At 28.8% G+C, this 25,287-nt stretch overlaps 1 protein-coding gene across 1 annotated transcript in view; it reads left to right on the top strand.

Moving 5' to 3' along the window:
* Window positions 1-25,287, top strand: part of LOC111042827 (sex peptide receptor) — a 212,975-nt gene that overhangs the window by 91,214 nt on the left and 96,474 nt on the right. Inside the window, exon 3 of the mRNA XM_022327523.1 lies at window positions 12,761-13,626. Within this exon, the coding sequence (XP_022183215.1) occupies window positions 13,181-13,626 (446 nt within the window). The 5' untranslated portion in view covers window positions 12,761-13,180. The remainder of the gene's footprint in view (window positions 1-12,760; window positions 13,627-25,287) is intronic.

Here is a 25,287-nt window from a genome sequence, read left to right as displayed (position 1 = left end):
AACTATTTATAGTTATAAATATTATATAATATATATTTTATATAATTATATTTATATGGATAATCGGCCATAATAATATCAAAATTAGTTGATATTGTTTCGTGTAGAAATTAAGTCATATTTATTGGAGATTGTGTGCTATAATCTATAATTTAATTACAATTTATGTAGAACATACAACATTGAATTAATTAAAAAATATAAAGGCCATAAAACTTATTACATTTATAACATTAGCGGGGCACCTACTAAAAAAAAAAAATAAAAAATATGTAGATAACATTTTGATAAAATATTATTATAATAATTTATTTAACCTAACAATGTATACTACACCTATGTAAATGCCTTCATTAATAGAATCATTCATCTGTCATTCGAATCGAGTCGTTTGTAAATCGATTATTGTAGTAATAAAGAAGTATAATATTATGTAACGTATGGGCGTATGGCAAAAACATTTCAAGTTCCCACGGCTAATATTTTTTTGAATTATAATTTACAAAAAAGTAATTAAAGTCGTTGTTCTTAATTTCCAGATCAATTTGTGTGTAGATACATTTTCACTAAGAACAAATTAAGGGCAGTATTGTACTAAATATTGAAACTTTAAGTATTAAAGTTGACCTTTTTATGAATTTAAATTATAAAATAATTTGTGAATGTTCGTTTTAATCACATTTTTTTTCAAAGCTGGACTTGATAAAAAAATTCGCCTTATAAATTAAAAAACCCAAATTTTTTTCAACTTACACACATCCATTGAGCTCTCGGAATCTAAAATTGAGAAATGTTACAGTTTTTGCAATTATGTTGATCATATTAGTTCAGTAGTGTACTGTACTACAGATTACAGTAGTGTACAATATTTATTAGTTCACAACTTTAAATACTAGGTACAACAGTCACTTTTTATAACATCGTATGTATAGTTTTGATTTACAAAATTAAAATATGCCAAATTAATACAATAAATATGTGTTTCAACATTTAAATATTATATGGTGGTAAAAGTGCAGTCATCAATAACGTTACTAGTCTGTTATCTAAACATTACATTTTCCAATCAAACTACCTATTATTTTAATCCACTCTACTACTTTTACAAAACTAATACGTCACTAGCATACATTTTTTTTTTTTAAACAGTTTTTTTTGTGATTAAGTGGTGTGATTTAAATCTACTGGTTGGTAAATAGTTCTTACTATGCAACTCAATGTATATCGAATATATTTAACACTCTGACAATAAAATAATTAATGATCATTTTTTTTCCAATTTCATGTCACAAATACAGGCAATAAGACAAAAATGTGTTTTAATTTTAAAAATCACAGTTTTAATGATTCCATGAACGCTTTTATATCCCAACACTTAATCTAAAGGTCTGTCATCTCAACATGGTATCGTCAGTCAAATGTGAATCTTCAGCTGACGATTTTGTGCAAGTCCTTTGAAAAGCACCGAAAAAAGATGGGTAAAGTTTTTAATTAATTATGTAAACTGAATGCGCCCGAAAATGACTGGTTACTTTTCATTGTAATTAATAATGTCTGGTAGGTGAATAATATTGTAAAATAGAATATGTATTCGATTAGAAAATATTGCATATTTAAAAATAATAATTCGTACCAGTTTTTAATATACAAATTTAATATTAAAGTAAATCATCGAAGATGAAAAAATTTCGTAGGGTCTAATCAGTTTTTCTGTCTTTATTTATTAATGGAACGTATATTACAAAAATATATTATGCTTTCAGTTCGCGTTGCATCAGCATACCTATCAGTATAATTAAAGTAATAATTTCAACAGAAACAAAAATGCTAAAATACAATGTGTTATACCTACGTAAATAGTATACGTACTCTAACTCTGGCACAAAATTAATAATTAAAAAAAAAAGACAAAGCCGGAAAAAACAGGACACGTTACGTTCGTGAGTATGTACTTAACTAGATGAGTCATAATTTCGATGTTATAATTACATTTTTTAAACAAAGGAACACAACTCGTACGGAAACATAATATCACCTAAGCATAGAGTGGATAATGTATTGCAAAAATAAGTTCTAAATCATAATATATAACTAAATCTGTTAAATATGTCAACTGAAAAAAAAAACAAATATCAAACTCATTTATGAGTATCAAAATAAAAAAAAAGGGAAAGTATAATAATTTACAATGTTTGCAATTAATTACTGTGAAACAGTGGTAGTGATATAATATTAGGTATCACAATAATATTATTATGCATATGTCGTTTATCAGACTTTTTTTTTCTCAGTCTTCTCTAAAAAATAAATGGAAGTTTTTTGTAGTTTTGATACGCAGCTAGTGTCCAATGTATTTATAATTTACCACCTGCATTTAAATGTTTTAATTGTGTTTAGTGTGTTCATACTTTAATTATATAACATACATCAGTATATTGAAGTACGTAGTATAATATTGTATTATAATTTATAATACACAGCTTAAAATCAAATTAGTTTCTACTATATTTTATGTATCCATAATTTTGAGTCGTTGGTATTATCAATCTTTAGTTTCAAATCAATTCAGTAATTTGGTTGTATGTTTGGAAGCACAAGACGCTAAACATTCTTTGGCTAACCTGTACAGCTCGGTCATGTCATCTAAGAATCAAACAAATTAGACAAACTTTCAGATTCTGCTATGTTTCACTTTTTCAACAAAAATAAATCATTCTTATATTATTACTTCTTACATTTTATTCGCCATTAATTCTTTCTAATCTCGTTAGACGTCGGATCCATCTCAACTTTCTAATTTCATCTACTCAAACATATGTTCTAATTTTCTACGAACTAAAAACATATTTTGGAAACTACTTCATGTATATCTAGTATTCTCGTCTAATATTTTAGTCAGCTCTTAGCTGACAGCCTTCACATGCAATCAATTTAATTAAAATCGTGCAAACGTCATGTTCAACTAAATATTAGGTACGATACCAAATTATGGTTCTCAATGTAAGACGAATACCAATAAATTTTGAAATGAGACTTTTCGTAAATAATTCAAATTATATTTTATTCAATCAAATATCTAATGTGTTGTTAAATTATAATAAACAAATAAATAATTATCACTTACGAGTAAATGAGTAGGGTTAAAGACAATTTTTCAATTCATAAATCCCTGTTTAATCTTCTGCCACAGACTGTTGTCGATCTACGTGCACACAATTGCGATGAACTATTGGTAATTAAAATCGAAATTAGTTTTTCATTTCCAAAATAACACAAACGGATCGAGAGTTATATGTATATGGGTTTATTAGCGAGAGACAAGGTTGAAGGAATGCTAGGATGCCACCGAGTCACAACATTTTCATGTAATTATCTTATAAAACACAGTAGCTTATATTTGGAGTTGTGTTTGTTGAATCTCTCTTCTATCAGACCCATAACGGCAACCTAGACCTCAAGTGTGATATGTCAGTCATGTCACTGTATACGTATAATGTTTTTTTTTATACAGTAATAGTAGTTGTATTATATATACTGACCGAGTTGGTTATGACTTTTAACCTATAATGAATGTGCTATGATATAATGTGTCAGTACCATGATCCATAGATCATTGTGTTTATAATATAAACGGTCAAAACCGTTTTCGATATCACCCTAGACTTAAGATCATAAAGAACTCAATCACCATGTATAATATACACTCAAATATAATTTACGAAAAAAATGCTCATCTTATAGAGATAATTCCAAGTTTTCGATACTGTGCATTTTAAACCTGGATGTAATAATTAGAGGTTATTTTAGAATTGTGATTTCAAATTATATCTATAACATTTTGTGTAATTAAAAATGTATATTATTGGCAGGTTTTGATGGTTTGCCATTCGTTTTATGTGAATTTATTGTTTATTGTTTATTATTTTAATATTTATAGTGGGTGGCGTATTTTTTTCTATATAGATTTAGAAATTTTAACCCCCTTCCCCACCAAAAAAAAAGGTCACAACTATTATTTACAGAATATATGTTTTAAACCCTGAAAGCCAATTGATATCAAAGTTTTGAAAATAATGTAATAATTAATTTCTAAAATGTACATGGTAATGTACAATAGTATATTATAATGTTAAATGGAATAAAATTAAATATTTTTAAGATTATGTAATGCATGTTGCATTTTACCGTGCATCCATGGACTATAAATAAAACAAATATTACTATATTTCACTATTATCCGTGATCGCCCACCACCAACCAGCGCATGTCCATCATATTTCCTTAGCCCATGTATACGCACACATCAGTTTATTCTGTGATCTAGAATCTACCTAAGCGTTTTGGCATTCTTGTTCCATCTGATAATCAAGACATCATGAATTTATGAAAATGGATAAATTGGAAAAAAAGAACAACTGGTAATTTAGTATTAAAACAAAATATTATATTTAGTATTATATTAAATTATATTTTTACAATTGGTATTTATATAATACAAATTATTTTAAAACAAATAATAATACTTTATATTTTTGTAGATTGTAGAACAAAAATAATGTCTTGATTCCAAGACGTATTAATTTAGTGCAAACCTCTGTATTATACCTTATACCTGTGTAATATGTGTACACTTACTATAATAAGTTACTAAATTACATACTTTGTACAGAGTATTATTAGGATAAATTAATATTTTGGTTATTGACGAAATGTTTTTTTTTGTAGTTTGGGAAAATACGTTTGAATAATAATGTACTAATAATTATTATTCTAATATATTATTATAAAACAGTTACACATCTATTGTGTTATATTTTTGATTAATTCTACAATAGAACAAATAAACTGGAATAAAACCTAAATACATAATTAAATACAAAACCAAAAATCTATTTTATAAAATTAATAAAAAAAATTATAATAAATAATCAAATACATTTAATGATACTATCAATTACTTTCAAATAAAAATGTTCATTGTTTGGTTGTTTATGAATGTAAAATAAATTAAATGTAAAATAAAAACCCTTTTCGATGTAAAAAGCATAGCTGTGCCACTATTTCCAGCCATATCAATGTTTTACCAAGTAATTTACTTTTTACAAACCAATTTATCTTAATAGGTAGCTAAAAAGTTTAATGTCTTATGTATTAACTACAAGAATCGTATAACGTACTGACCTAAACTTTAAAATCGTATAATATAAATAAGCAATGCATTTATTTGTGTTTCATTCGTTGAATAAATTATTGTTAGTTTTGCACATAAGAATTTCCGCCACTGTAAAAAGCTTAAAATAGATTAATATTTAATGCGAAAAACGATTATAATATGCTTAGAGTAAGCTGTGTCTGGAAAAAAATATCAAATAATAGTAATTTTATAACACAAAAATAATAAATTGGCTTATGAGTTGGAATGTTCATATTATACAAAACGTAAGCGTTTCCGGACATACATAACGCAACAGTATAACGATATATAAAAGAAAAGATTTACTATGTTAAGAAATACGCGTGAAAGTGTTATAATACTAACTGTTAAAATCATATTAACAATAATTGAGATCGAGTGCTATGATAACTAACATACTTATTTTAGCGGCATGGAGATATAAGACAAAATAAAATCATGTTCATAGAATAACGCGATGGTAACACGATAAGCAAAGAAAAGTTGTTTTATGGTCATTGGTCGACCAGACCAATACAATAAAATGGTTTTAGAAATACTAACAAATTCATTGTGGAGATGGTAGTCTCTTTATTTTCAAAACACGGTCCGTTTGAACAGAGTACCTACGTAATAATATATCATATAAATATCACATAAACGATGTTATAATGTGTTTTAAATTCAACCAAAGGTTTGAAAAATCGTATTGAGAGACGAATAATAAAGGAAATTGAATATTTATAAAATAACGAGTTGTTAGTGGATACTTTAAACCAACAAGTGGTCATAAATAATTACTATACGCAACAATTTTTGCGTCCATTTGTCATTCCCGATTCTTTCATTTATTAAGAATGTAGAGATGTAAGATTTGTAAATTTACAGATTTTATTTGTACCACACGACCTCTCAAATTAAACGTATTTACAAAACTACTGTTTTATAGCATAACAACAGAATGATTGATATAAAACGATAAGTTTTAAGTTAAGACGATACATCTTAAGTCTATGTTATATATTTAAACTTCGAAACTGTAATACGTAATATTTTCTGATTTTCGTATGAAATTTAGCTAGATATTATATTTAGTTAGTTAGTAGGTAAAATAAATAGGCAATTTAGCATTATTAATCGTTTTATCGTTAAACTGATTTTCACATGAAAACGGGTCAGCGCCAAAATAGATTTGAGTTCCTTATCTACCATTATTTTAAAATATGTATCAAGAAATAAGTATCAAACCAATCAATTTTATTAAGAGAACATTTTAAAATCATAATTTACATTGTTATTCAAGCTTTATAAATGTATGCCATGGTTTTCCGAAATAAGGTATTTATCAGCAATTAATTAACAGAAAACTCTATAATGCAAAATCGTATAACTATACTTGTAAATAATGTACATAATTCACACCGTATCGAAAAATTAGAGTCAATTCATGTATTGTTTCACATAACAATATGTATATTTCACAAAAATACATAATACCATGAGAGTAAATATATACATGTCATATATATACACATATATGTATATATTTACTACTATATTTGTCTACTGTTAATTATTATGGTTATTAATTCATTATTTTTAATATACAATTATGACATTAACCATTATGTTTACCTACCTAGTACTTAAGGCTATATAAATAATGTATTTGTTTTATTTTTGCTTGTTCTGATTTATCTGATTAGATTATGTAAGATTTTATTTTGCATTTATATTTATTATTATACATTGTAATATAGGTAATTTATAATAATTGAAACAATTAAAATTGTATTATTATTTAGTAACTTACGATTTGTTGCTTCAAACAAAAATATACTTAAAATAGTAGAAATACGTATCAACTACCCGGAAAATAATCAAAATAAATAATATTATGTTAGTGAGCTGTGTTGTTCCCGTGGATGTGCTGATCGCAGCGTAATATTATCAAACATTACCAAATTTACTCTAAATGTACCTTGGCATTTTTCTCTCAGTGAATTGCTTTAAAAAAATGTCACATCCCTACAAAAATGCGAACATAACATAATAATGATATTATGCTCATAAGCCATTACAAAATTTAATATACATCGCAGACGCATATTTATTAACTACGCTGGTAAGCGCATAATAATATATGATACAGCGAATTCTTTGATATTAAAGATTGTTTTTCACATATTTCCCTTTAGCCCTTTGGTGAGTTCCTTTCGTCTTTAAATTATGTAGCGAAAGCTCATCAACACACGCTGCATGCTGCCACGACTGTTTTCGGTGAAATGTGTCCGCCCGGCTGACATTTGCTCCCATCATTCCATGACACGTGAATGCAATATAATATAATATAATATAATATAATAATATTATTCTGTGGATATTCCATAATATACGCACGTGCGTATACTCGTTGAATAAGCTTTAATGTAATGAATTAGAATTCACAGTGGACATTCAACCATCTACTCAATAAACAGCGTGCACAAGGACGGTGCCGGGTAGTTCTTGCCCATATCCGCAGAAACACATAATCAAAAAAGTACTAGAAAATAACAAGTGTGTGATGTACGGTGCTCTCAATACATAATATTATGACCGGATATCTTCATATTAGATTTGTGCCTTGTTTCTTGTAACAGTAACAACTATTTAAAAAAATATATATAATACGATCATCGGAACAACGGTTGTGTTGTGGGTTGAGTTTTCGGTGTGTACCTCAAATGTCGAAATATTTATAAAAAAATATATATACATTTCACTACACCACCACTGTGATGTATATGCAAAAACGTAATTGTATTTTTAAAAGTAAACTCAAATTTTCTAGAAAAGTGTTTGAGTTTTTGAAAATTAATTTTACCAATATGTAATTGTTTTAATGGTAGCATATTTTATTGCACTTTTAATTTTATAAATCAATAATTTAAAGCAGAATGATAATAGATTTTTGAGAATCTCAATATTTAAAAATTTAAGTTCAAACGAGTAGCAAATCAGTTAGAATTATTTTTCTTAGATACCTTGAGTATATAGTAGCACACATTAATACCACATAAAATGCCACTCATGAAAACGTCTAATGTTTAGAACTAGTTTAGTATTTGTTAAAAATGTGATCTTAATTTTCATATATTAAAATTCTCTGACAAATATTGCTCTTGTGGATATAGAATTTAAAATGAATTCTGCGACTAAAATGAGTAAAAGTTTTAAAAAAAGATAACTTAAAAAATATGTAAAAACGAATTATATAAAAAAAAAAAACGTTTTTTTCGACAATTAAATCAAACTATTTATAAAAAAATGTTTCTAAAAACGGTATTATATTAGAAGAAAATAAAAGTGGATGGTTGATTGGTGAAATTTATTACAGCATAGTATTAATAATATAGATATTACTAGTCGGATTTATATTTTCAATAACATAATTTGTTTTTTTTTCAATTCAAAGATCTATATATTAGGGCAACCAAGAGGTGAGGTGTAGTAGAATTATTATCCCCGATTGACGCTTGATGGCTTGGAGTACCAAGGAATATGTTACGTGTTATTGGCATAGTTCTTATTTTGTTCTAAATTAATGAAAAAAAAATCACACATTCAACTTACATATTATTAAATTATATTGTTGAGTTTTAAATTTCATAAAAAAATAATATATTATAATTATTATTATTATTGTTAGTAAATATGTCTTAATGTTGTCATAGTATCACATCAGTCGACGGCAGTAATTATCGGTTTAGCTAACACGTGCAACATAATATTATTATTATGTGCTAAAATCATGAAAGAAAAAATTACATGTTCCACTAACATATAAATCATATTATAATTTTGAATTTTAAATTTCATAAAAATAATAAAATACATTATAATTCTTTTTTATTGAGCTTTGGCTTCGACGACAGGGCCCATTATAACTTTAACCATTGCATTTGTTTACAATTATAATATATTACGTAATAATTGTTTGCTTGAGTTTTTCATAATATGATATCATTCATTTCGATCTGATGAATGTCACGACGTTTTCTGTCTGACAGTCTGATAAGATTATTTCGTACAGGTTCGTGTTGGTGTATCGTGTTTTTCTCTCTCGTTTTCATTCGCTCTGCACTCATTCATCATAATAATATGTTTAACAGTGAGAATAGCCACACAGAGGTTCACATCGCAGGTGTTTGGTTGTGAGGTGGGTGTGCACGATCCTCGGTCGGTTTCTTTTAGTTTCTGACTTTCTCTGTCATAATAACTGTTAGCAGGTAAACTCGCCATAATATCGTCGTACTCAGACATTGGTCGACGGGACTATTTATCGGTTTTGTTGGCACGGAATATCGTCGTCACGCGAAATGGCGTACTATGGCTAGTCGGGCCTCTTAACGCGTGACGAGTGACGACGTCCCACCAGGTGATAATTTGTACACAGGTACCCGCAGCGGTGAGAGTTTTCGAGTACGCTCAAATATTTACACATTATTATTATTAACACAATATTTACACACCGGCAAATGGGTACACCACAACTTACAGTACCAGGCTTTACGATATAATTTAAACTCGAGTTTATTATAATCATATTTCACAGCCATTATAATTGTTACGTTTATAATTTTGTCAATTTATTTGCATTTTAATTTTATTAATTATTATTACTTCAATCAGCCATAGAGTTTCTCGAATAATTTCGTTTTAACTATTTGGGTGTTTTCGGCGTACATAATAGCACATATACTATTATAACAATGGTTTACTAATTTTGTTTTGAACAATATTATGCAAACCAGTCGTAATTCTGTGATCTTTGTTAGTTTAAATCAAACCTCAGACGGATAATGAATAATTTCCACTGATTTTGGGACAGTGAAAACATAAAATAAAAATCAAGTTTAGTTTAAGTTTTTCCCTTTTTTGGCAAGACCTTATCAGTGTTTTCTACAGTAATAAGCACAATTCTGAAATTAAATACAATAAAAACTATTAACGAACTCGACATTGTATAATGTAAATCATGGACATAAAATTAAAAAAAATTATTTCTTCAAGTCGTTAATGGTAACTTTAAAATTTTACTTCAAATTAAAATCAAAATATCAATAACACAAAAACCAATTTCATAAAATTAAAAAAAAAAATAATTATTTTATTATTATCATTTCTTAAGGCTTATACAACTGTGATGATTCACCATTCACCTACTTTTAGATTATATATTTATATAATATGATACAGGTTATAGCTTATAACTTATAACTAAATTGTACAATAACTCAGTATTAATTCATTATTGGTGGTAAAAATACTGTTGCCATTGTATTTATATTAAAATAATACTTTATGGAAATGGGTTTAAAAAGTGTTCCTTTTTTTTACATTTTAATGTCAAAATACAAATGACTTTCTATTTTGATCCAATGCTTCTAAAATATAGTCATTGAATGATGGTGGCCTGAACAACAATTTAATTTAATTCGTACCTGTTGTACTAACAATACAATAACTTACACTTCATAAACTATAACAATTATTACTAACACTTATTGGAATAATAATTATTATCATTTTTAAAAGAACATAATATTAAAAATATGCGATACAAATATACGATATTATAATAAATTTAATCAGGACTGTACGTTTAAGTGTTCTAGCAGTACCTAAACAGTTTTTAAATTTTTCGCAATTTTATAATTTAATTATTGTTTGTTATTTCTCTTAGTTGTTTCGAAGATATTAAAATGTTTTATACGTTTCGCAAGAAATATTGCTTATAAATGTTGTTTAAAACTAATTATTATTCCCGTCGCTACCTAATCAAAATACGGCTGCAAAATGAAAGGTAATTATTCCGTAACAATACAATTATGTGTTTTGTTAAAAACGAATAACCCTGAACGATATCACAATATCACATAACTAAATTGTTGAATAAATGTATAGAACCTACTCACCTACATTATCAAAACAATAATAACACTTTGAACGCATAAAATTGAAATTTTCTGATTAATGTTTTTCAAGTCCATCGGTGAAGATAGCTATTACATACCTATACCTGTTACATTATATTATAAATGATTTTACATTTACTATTTTTTCATAGTATATTTTTATTTTACAAAAATATGATTATACTTCACATAAATTAAATTGTTTCTAGAACCACACTGCACTTGCAATTAAACATAGCAATGATTTTATTGTTATCCATTTACATTTTAATAATATTTTTTAAGATTTTAATAATTAGATAACATAAAATATGATTAATTATTATTTTTATTTGGGGTGATGTGGAGAATGGGGTAAAGAGTAAGGTCGAGTATGAGCATATGCATAGTTTTATACCTACCCATTCTCAAGTGATGAAAAAAAAGCAATTTTATTTTATCAAACGCGTGCGGCTCATTAATCGTCTGAAATTTAACAGCAACGTATAATATTTACGTCCTAGTTTTATTTTATGAATTTCGCATCGGCGTCTGACGTCTGACACAATAACAGTACAATACGAATATAATCTTAATACATTATTGTACATGGAATTACAGTTCCATAAAATAATATCAACTGAATGTGAATAATATGTGATGCAGTGCGCCGTAAACAATATTATTTAATGTGCAACGCTAAAAATATAATTCTATAAAGGTACCTACCTGGTATGATAATAATTTATACTCAATTGGAATGTAATACAGCACGTTTTGTGAGGTCGGATAAGTTAAAATTAATTTTTATCTGGTTTATGTTTAGTTTTGTGTAAACAAATATAATATGTATAATGTTTCACTTGAATGAATCGAATAGATTTAATGTTAAATGCTATAACAATTATAATATTTAATAGCTATGGAAAAAGTATTTTAAAATGTAAAGTATAAAAGTTTTTAGAAGCGTCGTGTGATAATATGTTTTGTAAAAAAATAAAAAAGTACCTAGTAGAAATTTTTTTTTTATAATTTAAGACTAACAAATTGTTATTTTTGAAAAACAATGTGCGTTAAAAGGTTCGGGCCATATCACGAAAAAATAAATCGTTGAGGCAATTGATAAAGTTATTGCATAGGTAGTAAAAAGTAGATTAAAACTTGTTCATAAATACCAACTATTATATTAGGTAGTTGCTTACAGTTAAACAAGGTTCACCGTTTGACCACGTTTGGAATACATACAACGGCAGTTAGTAGAGTAGAGTATTACAGCATGACTAACTTTGGAACACATGAACACGGTTATAGAAATCGGCTTTTTGTGGTTTTCGACGTTGAAGTGCGTATACGAACTTTGTGCGTTCGGGTCTTGTACGATATCGTGTGGTGAAAACTACTTGTAACAACGGCACTGACGGCACCCAATTATATAGGTAGTACCTAACACAAATTAAAACGATTTGTGAAAGTCTTCCTAGCCTTATCGTCCGCTATATAACTCGGTATAACTCAACCCTGTTAACAAACGTTAGACCGAGACGGTCTCTAAAACACGATTTATTATTCTCGGTTGTCCCTCGTCCGCAATAACGTCACTACGCCGCATATTCTATTTATTTATATGATAGTGGTTTTTATTTTTCAGATCCAGCCGACCGAATCAATCGCCCATGAAAGCGGGCCGCAACTAACTCGACTTTTGCCACTTCACCCGCACACCCACACGCCGGAAGTCGTTGTTTTCGACCCGCACTTCTCGTAGGAGATCGCGAGAAGTCGAACGCCATCGTCGCTGGCGCCGACGCGCCAACACCGCTGCGGGACTCGACATCGTCGTCACCTGCACACTCGCCACTGGAACTCCCTAGCGTCGGGTTACCCCGATAATTACCGGATCCGTGGTATATACCGCGATGACGACGACGACCGCCAGCTTCGCCGCAACCATAACGACCGTCCGGTCGTAAAGGAACGGGCGCGGTATCGGGCGGAAGTGTGGTGCTCGGGGAACCGGAAGCGCGAGAGAACAGTCAAATAAGACGTCGGCGGGGGCACGGACGACCCGATGGAAGAAGAAAACTATACGGCCGTGGTGCCCACCTACCTGACGGGACTGTTCGACTTCAACGGAACGGAGGAGGACGGCAACGAGACCAACTATCTGAACGTGACCACCGAGATGCCTGTCCGGTACGCCCGGCCCATGTACGGGTACGTCATGCCGTTCCTGTTGCTGGTGACCATCGTGGCCAACACGCTGATCGTGGTCGTGCTGTCCAAGCGGCACATGCGCACGCCCACCAACGTGGTGCTCATGTCCATGGCCCTGTCCGACATGTTCACGCTGCTGTTCCCGGCCCCGTGGCTGTTCTACATGTACACCCTGGGCAACCACTACAAGCCGCTGTCACCTGTCGAATCGTGCTACGCTTGGTACGCCATGAATGAGGTCATACCGACGCTGTTCCACACCGCGTCCATCTGGCTCACGCTCGCCCTGGCCGTCCAGAGGTAAGTGCCACACCATTTATTGTAAAATGTGTGGGTGCCTGGTTGTTGTTGTTGTTGTTTTTGTTGATATTTTCGTCATCGTTGTTGTTGTGTTTCCGTCGTGTACGCGGTGATACGACTTCGGCAGCTGCGCTTCTGTTCCCCCGGGTGCAAACGGGAAAATATTGCATGGAAAAAAAATTACAAGTGCATTGTAAACATGGGAATAGCATTACGCGGAAATGTAAATATAAACATAAGAGAGAAGTGTTTATTAGGAGGTACCTAAAACTATACAGAATCTTAAAAACAGAGACATTTTTAACGAGAAAAATATTACATTGGAATTTGAGAATAGGTAAGATCTTACCCGGAATATTATAAATCAGGAAAATGTTATAATACTGACAATTTCAAACATTTTTCTCGCGAATTTTGAAAGCAAACTTGTAGCGAAGTATAAAAAATGTAACGTTTTAAAAGTTGTTAGTTATTTAAACTTGAAATGGTTTTCAAGGGAATTGTTTGTGATATTTTTTGAAATATGTAATCACCAATGTTTGATGTAATAACTTTACGAAGGTACATGATTTCTTGTATCGTATGAATAAGTTAAAATTTTTAAATGAATAATATATAATTTGTAAAAATAGAACTTTTAAATTCTGAGCAAAAGATGATTTTTATCATAAAATTATTTTTAAATTGTTCTGTCAACACTTTTTGACATAAAATGAATGATCAGTATCAGTAGACAATGAACACCGATTTCTGAAACTAATTATACCATGGTGATTTTCGGGACTCTATGGAGGTCAGTTTTTATTCAAGTTTTGATTCAAAAACCTTTAAAAACAGCTACTAAAAAACGGAAATTACTGACTGTTTAGTTATTTGTTCATAATTCAGTCATATAAGAACGTTATGGGCGTTTTTCCGGATAGTGTCATTTTATAATATGATATCTTATAAATGTCCAGTTAAAGACTTAAATACTTTTTTTAAGGTCTAAGAAATATCATAATTATAAAAATAATACATCTGTCTATAATGTTAAAAAAAAAAATAATCAAGGTTTCTGGTCATCGATTCCTTCAATTTTAAACTTCTTTTGAATTCTGCCTTCTTTAATAATTAAGTTGTGTATAAAATCATTAAAATGTTCATTAACAGTTATCAGTTTATCACAGTAGAATACTGCCGATAATTTTTCCTAACTTCGTGAGGTTCATTACTCATTTGTTTCCTTCTGAGACTTTTCTTATTTAGGAACATTCATCGATCGATCGTTCGTCCGTGGATATGGCTCTTTTAAATTGACGAAGCACATTGGGATGACTTTCGGTTATAAATATTTAAACTAAACATTCTTGGTCGTGTTAAAAGATCGAATGAAAAAAAAATTAGAATAGACTTGCCCAAAAATCAATCAATTTTTTTACAAAAATTGTATGCATTCTCGGTGACCAGATTTTACTATAAATATATTATTATTAGTGGTATAGTTTATAACATGATTCGATATTATTCGACTCTTCAATAATTCGCTTGTATAATTTTGTTGTGCGTGCAGAGTGGATCCTACAGTGGTTCTCCATTATTAAAACGATGGATACTGAGGAAACGACTCAACCCGTTCTGTACATTAAACTATAATCTAGAATATAGTGTATTTGTATATTATTATTATTATTATGCATCTCCTCCGCCGGTCGGCAAAGATCGTAGACCACTAGAGACCGCGTATAAGATAATATAGTACCTACTCGATAGAATATTATCGTCCGGTTTGGGTTGCGGGTCCTACGAATAAGTCTAGAGGATTAAAGCTGCGAATTAGCATATGTTTAGAAATAATATTACAGTAGTCTATAGACGAGTACAACCTACTGCTGTGAACGGATGCAAAAATCCGTTCCAGAAGTATGTAAATGTTTTCGAAACCGTTTTACCACGATACCGTCAAACGACTACCTTTAAAACGGACACCTCCCCGAAAAGTGGTAGCAGTAGGTATGTTCTCTTATAAGCGTTATACGAATATTATATATTTCACTCCCCTGTAGAAATACATGGAAAAGGCGTAGCAAAGGTAACGTTTTACGACACCGTAGAATACATTTTTCGAAGTTTGCATTTTATTACTATTGATAATGTTCATGAAGAATATATATATGTATACCTATACAGTATAATATACCCCCAACGTACCCTCGTGAACTTGTATTTTATGAAAAAAAAGTTTTATTGTGCAGTGTATTGACGCCAAAAGTAGACCCACATAAAATTAAAACGTTATTGATTTTCTTTATTTTTTCACCAATGATTTCCAGAATTTGTACATTTCCTTAAATATTGAAACTCATTTACATTTTGTGCAATGCAAATTTTTGCTTTTACAAACAGGTGCCTTCAGCGCACACAGCGAAATATAGTTCTGACTGTTACGACCCTCACTCACGTAATTTTCACAAACGATTAATTCTTCAATATCTGCACCTACTTGCTACTACTAATACAAGTAGGCTCTGATTAAGTGACAAAACTGTTAAAGCTACTTCATTAATGTATTATTTTTAATTAAAGTAAATCTTATATATTTTTGTTGACTTAATCTATTTTTAATTTCTACTCTATGCTATTATACAAACAATAGGAATACCTTATGAAACTCAGTCAACAAAAAAAAATAATATTTTAATTGTTTTTGTACTTGAATTTCATAACACAGATTTAGATCTATATTGTTAATGTGTTTCATTTGATAATTGATTCGAAATCTTACCTATATTTTGTCTTTGCCGTGAATGGATCGTTGGCGTTCCGAATAACATTTCATTTTTTTATTTCCTAACATTATTTTCTTGTCGTAAAAAATATTCGTTTTACCAGTAAAATTATTGAGGTACAAATAAAATCACCTTCGATTTATGATCTATTGTAAGGCACCTATATTATGGTTAGATAAATTGTATTGTTCCACACTTTTGTAGGTTACAGTTGTACTGAAGTGCATATAACACTATGATGTTGATATAAAACTATACAAATTATTAAAACTTGAATGTTTTAAACTGAAGATAATGTCCATGTTAAATCATAAAGTATTCAAATATTACTAAAAAATTTAGTTTTTCAAAATAGTTAATATAAGATCGGTACAATTGTATATAATGACGGATACCACCACTGTGGGTTTAGTATTGATAGGTAATAGGTACATATGATTTTAATAATAAAAACAAATTATTTCAAAACTAAAAGCCTTCTAATATCGTCCAAGATAATAACGCAAATAAATATCGCTAGTGGAGAGATAACAGCTTAACACTATCGTACTTGCTGAACCTGCCTATTATATTGAATGTAACTACACAATTATAATAATTTTAAGTAATAAATTAAACACTGAAAACATTAAAACAATTCGTAAAAATGCCAAGTACACTACCTACTATTTGTATATGGCCACGTACATGCCTTAAAAAATATTAGTACCCTCGAAAAAAAAAATAATCGATTCATGGGTATAATTAATTTTAAATTTAAGACACCTACGTATTACCCTGACGACATTGTTACATTAATTGTGCCTACAAAGTGTTTGTCCCAGATGAAAAATATTTTTTTTTTTTTAGTTATTTTTATAGCAGTGCTTAATAAAGGTTATTTTTAAAATATGGAAAAAAGAATTTACAGCCTTCTCGTTAATAATGTTATTCCGTTCAATTTTAGATTATTATTTGCTTTTACAAAACAATTTAAAAATAGATTAGAGAAAATATTTCAAGATAAATTCAAATTAGCATATTTATTTATTTATTATTTTTTTAAATTAATATATTTCAAAGTGGAAAATACAAGGTGATCGCATTTTGTAGCCAATCTGCCTGCTTACTCTCCCAGTTAAACATATTTTAGCATCCTCTAAGACAATCTTTTTTTACTTCTCTACACTTAACGTTAAAACTAATATAACATATTATACAAGTATGAATGTATTTATTTTTGGAAAAATAATTAAACTACATAATTTACATAGTTGATGAAAATAATAAAACTGTCTTACATTTTACCTTAACGACGATGTCAAGAAATTCAATTTAAAAATGTTTACTAGTATTTCAAAAAAATATATTTTGCTTGGAATTCGTCCGTATATTCATATTACTTTCCGTTTTAAATAAAAATATTATGTTCAAAGTTATCATGGTTGAAAATTATTTACTTACATGTTTTCAATTTCAATTTTGAAAAGGCCGTTACATTTTTGTAAAATGATTGGTTGCAAAATAAATATAGCATATCAAATAATATCTACACACGCGTTTTACACTACCAATCAACAATATTATTATATTTACTAAAATTGTATTTCATACACTTGCATACAATATAAAATATGCGGAGAATAAAACTTTAGATATTTGTTCATTTAATATTTTAAAATATTTATTTTATTTAACAAGATTAATTGCATTTAATAATTTATTATTCAATTTTAAATAAGGCTGGGTAAATATAATATATTTTATGTATTAAATTAAAAGTATTTTTACCTTTGTTTCTCATGAACGTGTACCAATTATTTTTATTATTTTTGCCTATTCATTTTTATATAGTATTTTGAGAAATTATTTGTTTTTAAAATAATATGACCTGTAAAAATGTTTAGTTTAAATTAAAATTCATTAAAGGATAACGTCTTTTCATTTTGAGCTTCCCGAAATCCCTATTAGGTATTATAATATACTATATTGACTATTGAAACCTAAACATTTATTTAAGTACTTTAAATGATACATTTTTAATCATTTTAATAAATATAAAATTTGTATGAGTCGTACCATGAGCTCAACAATTTTAATAGAATTCATTACCTAATGCAAAATATATTGCTTAAAATACAAACAGTAGAGATTTACAGTAGCAGACCCCTCCCCCATCCCTTAGCCATAACATGCGATAGAAGACCATTATTCATAAAGTTTAAAGCTACCTATACATATATTACGTTTATGTAATATAAAGGTTTCATTTCTTTTTAAGTTTAAATTTTCTGAATTTCAAAGTAATAATATTTTATGGAAAGGAGATTCAATTACTATGTGGTAATAATTAAACAATAAATAATGATTTACGCTCATATTCTATTGATTTATACATGATACGTTAAGTTTTCCTGTTATTAGTTTACTAAATTACTATTCATTTTTACTAGGTACGATAATTATTTGAATTATTTCTTCAAATTTTCATCCCAATAAAAACTGTAAATACTTCAATCGTCTACAAAATTACGAACATTTATTTTATTTTTAGTTAATGATATTTATCTGTTGTTAAAATAATGCTTTGTTTATTTAGTAAGTTTAAAAAGTACATGTTTATATTTTAATATGAGTATAAATTTACCAAATTATTGGATGAACTGATTGATAGTTTCAGTTTAAACCAGTTTTTTAAGAATTTGTGACATTTTAGTTATTTTTTTCTAAGTTGCGTTTGAAGAAAATGCCCATATTTATTTGTAAATCAAATTTTCAAATTGCTCTTTGTGTATAATATTCTATTGAAATTTGAAGATGATAATCAAGAAGAAAAATTATTTTACCTTTAATTGCCAACAAAAATCGTTCGGAAAATTTTTATGTAAGTTTTATTTCTATATTCCTCCTGTAGTTGGTGGTGGGGAATATTAAGGGAATATCAAACGGTACTAAAAACATATATTTGTGATAAAATAATAATAAACTGTTTAGAGTAATATCCAGACTACGGATAAAATGTATTAAATATAACAGTGCACTTATACTACCGACACATTATTATAAATCCATGTAGAGTAGCTATAATACGCGAAAGAACGTGTTCTCCTCAATATACAGGACTATCTGGTGTATACAGACTTACAGTTGTGTAGTTATTACTTTTTTAACCACTAACCGGAAGTAAGAGACTCCTAGCGAACTCGACAAAGTTCATGTTTATTAATATACTTTAACATCTGATGCTAGTATGCGACCGGCTAAAATGATAAGGCCACGATAAATGTTGCGTAACATATCGTGAACTAGTATTTTATTATACCGAAATGTTTGTATTCCGGGTCGGTAATCGTGTCTGCGGCATACTGGTTAATCAATTTTGAACTACTGCTGAAGTTCGATATTGTAAATATAAATGTTTGCTAGAAAACTGCGCGTATAATATAAAATACCTAATTTTAAAATAAGTAAGTATTAAGTTGTCGTTTTATTATCACTCCACTACACCAGCCATCGCTTGCATTGCAATAACATTTAGGTACTTAGAAATATAGTTGTCAAATAGGTACCTACATTTTCGATGCGAAATTTTAAAGAATATTACAATAGTTTTATTTTATTGAAACATGGTGATAGTACATCCATAGTGTCACCATCAAGTCTTTTTATTTTATCAAACCCCTGCACTCAATCATATTTGTGTATGATGAATATTAAAAAATGTCCCATAGATTTTTAAAAGTCCTAGTATAATTTCAAGCCCCCAATGGATTTCCGATCACCGTCTCCCTACATAGACGCAAATAAGGAGAGGGTAGGGCTTGGGGGCTAAGCTCTTTCCAATTTTTCAACAGCCCCCAAATATTTCCTACATTTTTTTTTAAACATATACGATATTACTCTAGTATAGGACTTCAGCCCCCCCCCCTCGATCGAATCTCAAACGCGATTAGTGTCTATTTATGTCTGACTAATAGATCCTCATTATATGTTGTATATAATAGTATTACCAGCCACCACGATAAAATCGACGAAAACGACATTGTGCTAAATAAATATCGAAAAACTATTTAAAGACTATTTCAGTCAAACAATATGGAATCCAACAGTTTTTGTTCTCGAGTTCGTTCGACAGTGATATGCGAAAATAATATTCTAGTTTTGATATTTTATAAAATAATAATCGTGGGCACATGGTCATTGCATTCATATTCCGTAACGTCACTCGCACTCACATCGATAAAAGTCGTTAATAATTTATGAATGAAACCTTTTTTAGACAATATTATTCAATAGCCAACTCCCCTTCAATTAAACTACATTTCGTCGGTCAAAATATCGAATGTTTTATCTTATTTTATCGACGTCCTTGTTATTTCATATTTTGCTTAGTTATAACTTATAATAGTTAAAAACAGATGTAAATTGTACATGTGCACCATAAATGTATTTTTAGTTCAGAACAAAATAATTGTGTTACCCACTTAGGACGTTTAAGTGGGCAGTTTGCAATCGAAAGCTATAACATTATAACATAAAACATGACCGAATTATTTTTAATTTGTGAATCTTTTATGATTTTTTTAATAAATATTTTACTTTGTTTGTAGGGTTGCGAATACATTTGATTTATCCATAAAGTTCGTTCATTGACGGATAATTTATTTTTAAACCTAGTAATTTACTTTTAAATAATTAATATACTTTGTTAAATCAATTGCATGTGTTATATTATTCTCATTTTAACTCTTAACAAGATAAATCTGTTGGTATTTGGTGGTACCATAAACAATTATTTGTTCAACAAAGAAAGAAAGTGGTGTATTGTTTTTTAATCAATGTATTTGTATTAAAGTCAATTCATACTCGGTTAGTAAAATGTTACACGACTACATGAGTGTAAAAAATAAATTATTCAAGGATTTTATTTTAGTGCTACCGTCATCTGAGGTGAAACTGTTAAACATTCATTATTTTCACTCAAGTACAAAATGTATTAAATTCACTATAAAATATTTATGACTGCGCATAATTTTTCGTACTTCTTGATATAATTTAAACTGTGACTAAAAATGTTCAAAACTTCAACTTTTATTGATACTATTTATGAAACTAAACTCTACCTCGTAATAATATCTTCTTAAAATTGTTATGATTCATATTGCTTTCAGAAATATTCAGAATTCACAAAATCATCTACTCATGACACTTTTTGTATTGTTTAGTTGAACAACTTTATTGTGTCTTGTGTGTGCTTTGTGTTGGTGGTTTCTTTTATCATATTAAATTTAATGATACTTTATACCTAAGTAGTTATTTAACTTTTCTCACTTAATATTTATAAAATGAAAATCACTTAAGTGTTTATTGAACAATTAAAATAATTTACAACTTTTAATATACGATAATAATAAATAAATTGCTATCTTACATTTATTACTCATTAAACTCCTGCAAAGGGCGTGACCTATCAATATTTTATAAAATGTATACTATAAATGTAACTATAAAATGATAAAATGATAGGTAGTTCAACAAAAATTAAATCACTTATTGTCATTGTTCTTAGGTATCTAATAACTGTAGAAAAATAAAAATAATATTTTTGTGTATTTTTCGTTTTTGTTTTTAAATTAATATATTATTGATGACCGAACCCAATAAAACGACTGATGAAAAAATATACAGAATGTTATAATTTGTTAGGTACATAGCCGGTATCGGTACAGACGTGCTTACAGAAAACTTCTTATGCCTTACCGTTTGGCCAACGGTGTTTTTCGTCATGGTGAACAAATACCCTTAGTATAGTCACCACAATAGCGAATGCAATTCTAGTCATGAGACTTCCGACGTTTTCCGGGCTGAACCTCTTGTGGAAACGTCTGAATAAATTATTCAAACGACGTGTGTGGAATGGAAGAAAATATACAAATGTTTACACCTAACAGCTACCACGGTGTATGACCACCGTTCCCCACAACACTTGCAGAGTATTAAATTAACGGCGAAACGCATAAAATACGCATCGAAAATGTATAGGTAGGTACCTCGTGGCCGGGTAAGAGGTTTTCAGCCTGGAAAACCGCTCGCAAATCATATCTACGAATTACTTTTCCGTCGGGCTTGCGAAAACCATGCATAATTTATACGTCTCACATATAAGCCCATAAAAACTATATGAGCTGCAGTTGTCTACACGCCACAGCTGCAGCCGCGTTACGAAATGTTATTATCATTATGGAGGTGCGATCGTCGTGGATTAAAATGTATAAAATATGAAACCGTACGTATGTAACGAGCGAAATTGGAGGTACAGCACACCACAAATCGAACCCCTGTAGGATAATAATCATTGATTACTAGTGAGGGGGCCGTGAATCGGTGGCCATAACATAAATTTGAATACCTATAATAATAAAATCATATTATAAATTACTTCACTTGGTACCTATTGAATCTGCAGTTACACTTTTACCAACATCATACTGTATATAAACTATCGAGTGGCTTCTTTATTGATATTATACTACGTAGTATTTTTCTTTTTAATATAAGAATACTTAATTTTGAACGTTAAGTAGGACCTTTGGGGGGACGTTATACCCACATGTGTTGTTTCGGTCTTACTAACGCATAACATATCGAATAACCAATTTTCATCTGTATTTACTTTTTTTTTATTTGTCTAAATTAACATATTATTGTCAAATTATAAGGTAAAGGTGGTAAATAATTATGAGCTGTGATTAAAGATAGCTTTAGAAAATATTATTTTTAAATAGCACACGCATAATATGCCTTATAGGAATGGAAAAAATTTAACAAACGCGGCAATAAATATGGACAAAACACCCGTAGACCGAACCACTCGTCTCGCTTCACTCAACTTGGCGCACGATAGGTAGTTAGGTATTCGGCTAGTTTTTTGTACTAAAATAAAAATAATAAAATATCTATGTGATAAATCATTGCAAACCAGACATCTGTTTCGATTGAATAGTGTTATTTATTTCATAACCTTCGAGTATTTATCAGACGTTAGTTTATAGAGTTACTCACAACGGGAGTACATTTAATTATCAACAGTTTTGATCTTTAATTTCGACTTGTAGTAATGAACGTAAGAATGCACTTTTATTCTTGTATTCAAATGACATGCCATAATCATAACTATTTATTATAAAAGACCGAGAGTTAGGAATCAAATTATAAATTATTATAATTTATTAAGGTAAAACGTTTGTAGTTTATGAAAATTGTGTTTAATGTAGGTAATTAAATATTCAGCCATTTTAAAGTTAAAAGTACTCATTCATTATAAATAATATTTATTACATATATGTGTGTATTAACTTGAAATTACATTAAAAATTCAGTGTTATTACTAAATTAGTTATTGGGCTTATTGGTAAATGCAATTCAATAATAAACCATCGCCTTCGAAAAACGATTATGGTCGGATATCGGTTAAAACCCCTTGTACAAGTGTTTTTGTTTTTCCAAGGCACTTTTCTATAGTTTTTCATTACGTTTAGGCACTTTGGGAAAGTTTTGAAAAAATTAAAAATAACAACTTTTAAGACGTATACACCTATAATATAGTTGAAATGTAAAATCAATTAATATTTTGAGTAAGTACTCGTCCTACTAAGCCAAACTATAGTAAACAAAATTAATTTTAAAATAATAAAGTATCGTGTAAAATAAATTCATTGTTTTGGCGAGCATCTGAAATGAATGTTATTATTTTTACTCAACTGTTAAAACGCATTTCCGTTAATAACCAAACTCTTGTGATTCATTCCAAAATAATACATCATGTGTCAACGTTATGTATTGGCCATTAGGTGAATAATAACAATTATATTATCCATCACAATGATTAAAAAATATTTGAATCATCTAGAAACAACAATCATAATATATACATTTTATCTCCATTTCCAATACATTTTTGTAGCACTTTATTGCTTCATTATTCATTTTAAAGTTTTTTCTGTTTTTTTTTTATACAAAACATAGCCATTACACATTTTGTAAGCACCAGAAAGTGTTTAAATATTTTATGGATATATTGCCATCTAAAACATACATTTTTTTCTCGTAATTTTATAATAATATAAATATATAAAATAATAATAATAATAATAATAATATAATATATAATTTATGTATATATATATATATATATTATCATCTCCAAACAAATATTAAAAAAATTAATTTGCATATATTTTAAATGATAACTGCTTGATTTTTCGAAAGCTGAGGCTTCAATAATTGTTTCGAAGTGTTTTTTAAGTAAGACATAGTATTATACTTGCAATAGCAACAGCACGCAATAACATACATTTTATGTTCAACGAAAATTTGGGAAAATATAATGTTGGTATTAAATATATTATTTCATATTTAATTCACGAGTACTCACTATTTGAGTTGGGTTGTGAATCAAATACTATTGTAAATAAATATTTCAAGGAAGGAATTCCACCGTATATTATTATCTTGACACATACTAAATTTAAGTTTAATTTTTTTCATCAAATCTTTTTATTGTTTTAAATATGGGTAATATATTTAATAATACCTAAACCTAGGTGTACAAGTAATTTATTAATTATTGACTTAACTATATCTCTCTGACTCATACAAACACATACATTTAATGTCATACTTTTAGCAAAATATGCCCTAATTTCCAAGATTTCAGTTTAACATAATATCATGGTTTTTATTGAATGTATACAAAACTCAGAAAAATATATCAACATCGTAATACCTGCTATTGTTTAGTGCAATTTGTATTTTAGTACATATTATTTTTATTTAAACAATAATACATTGTGTATTAGTTATAGATAAATACCTGCAATTTAATAGGCAGAAACCAACAGGTAAATTTAAATTA

This window comes from Myzus persicae, unplaced genomic scaffold (assembly GCF_001856785.1).
Source record: "Myzus persicae strain clone G006 unplaced genomic scaffold, MPER_G0061.0, whole genome shotgun sequence".
Lineage (NCBI taxonomy): Eukaryota > Metazoa > Arthropoda > Insecta > Hemiptera > Aphididae > Myzus > Myzus persicae.
Note: the sequence above shows the minus strand (reverse complement) of the source record. Positions and strands in the feature narration are given on the sequence as shown.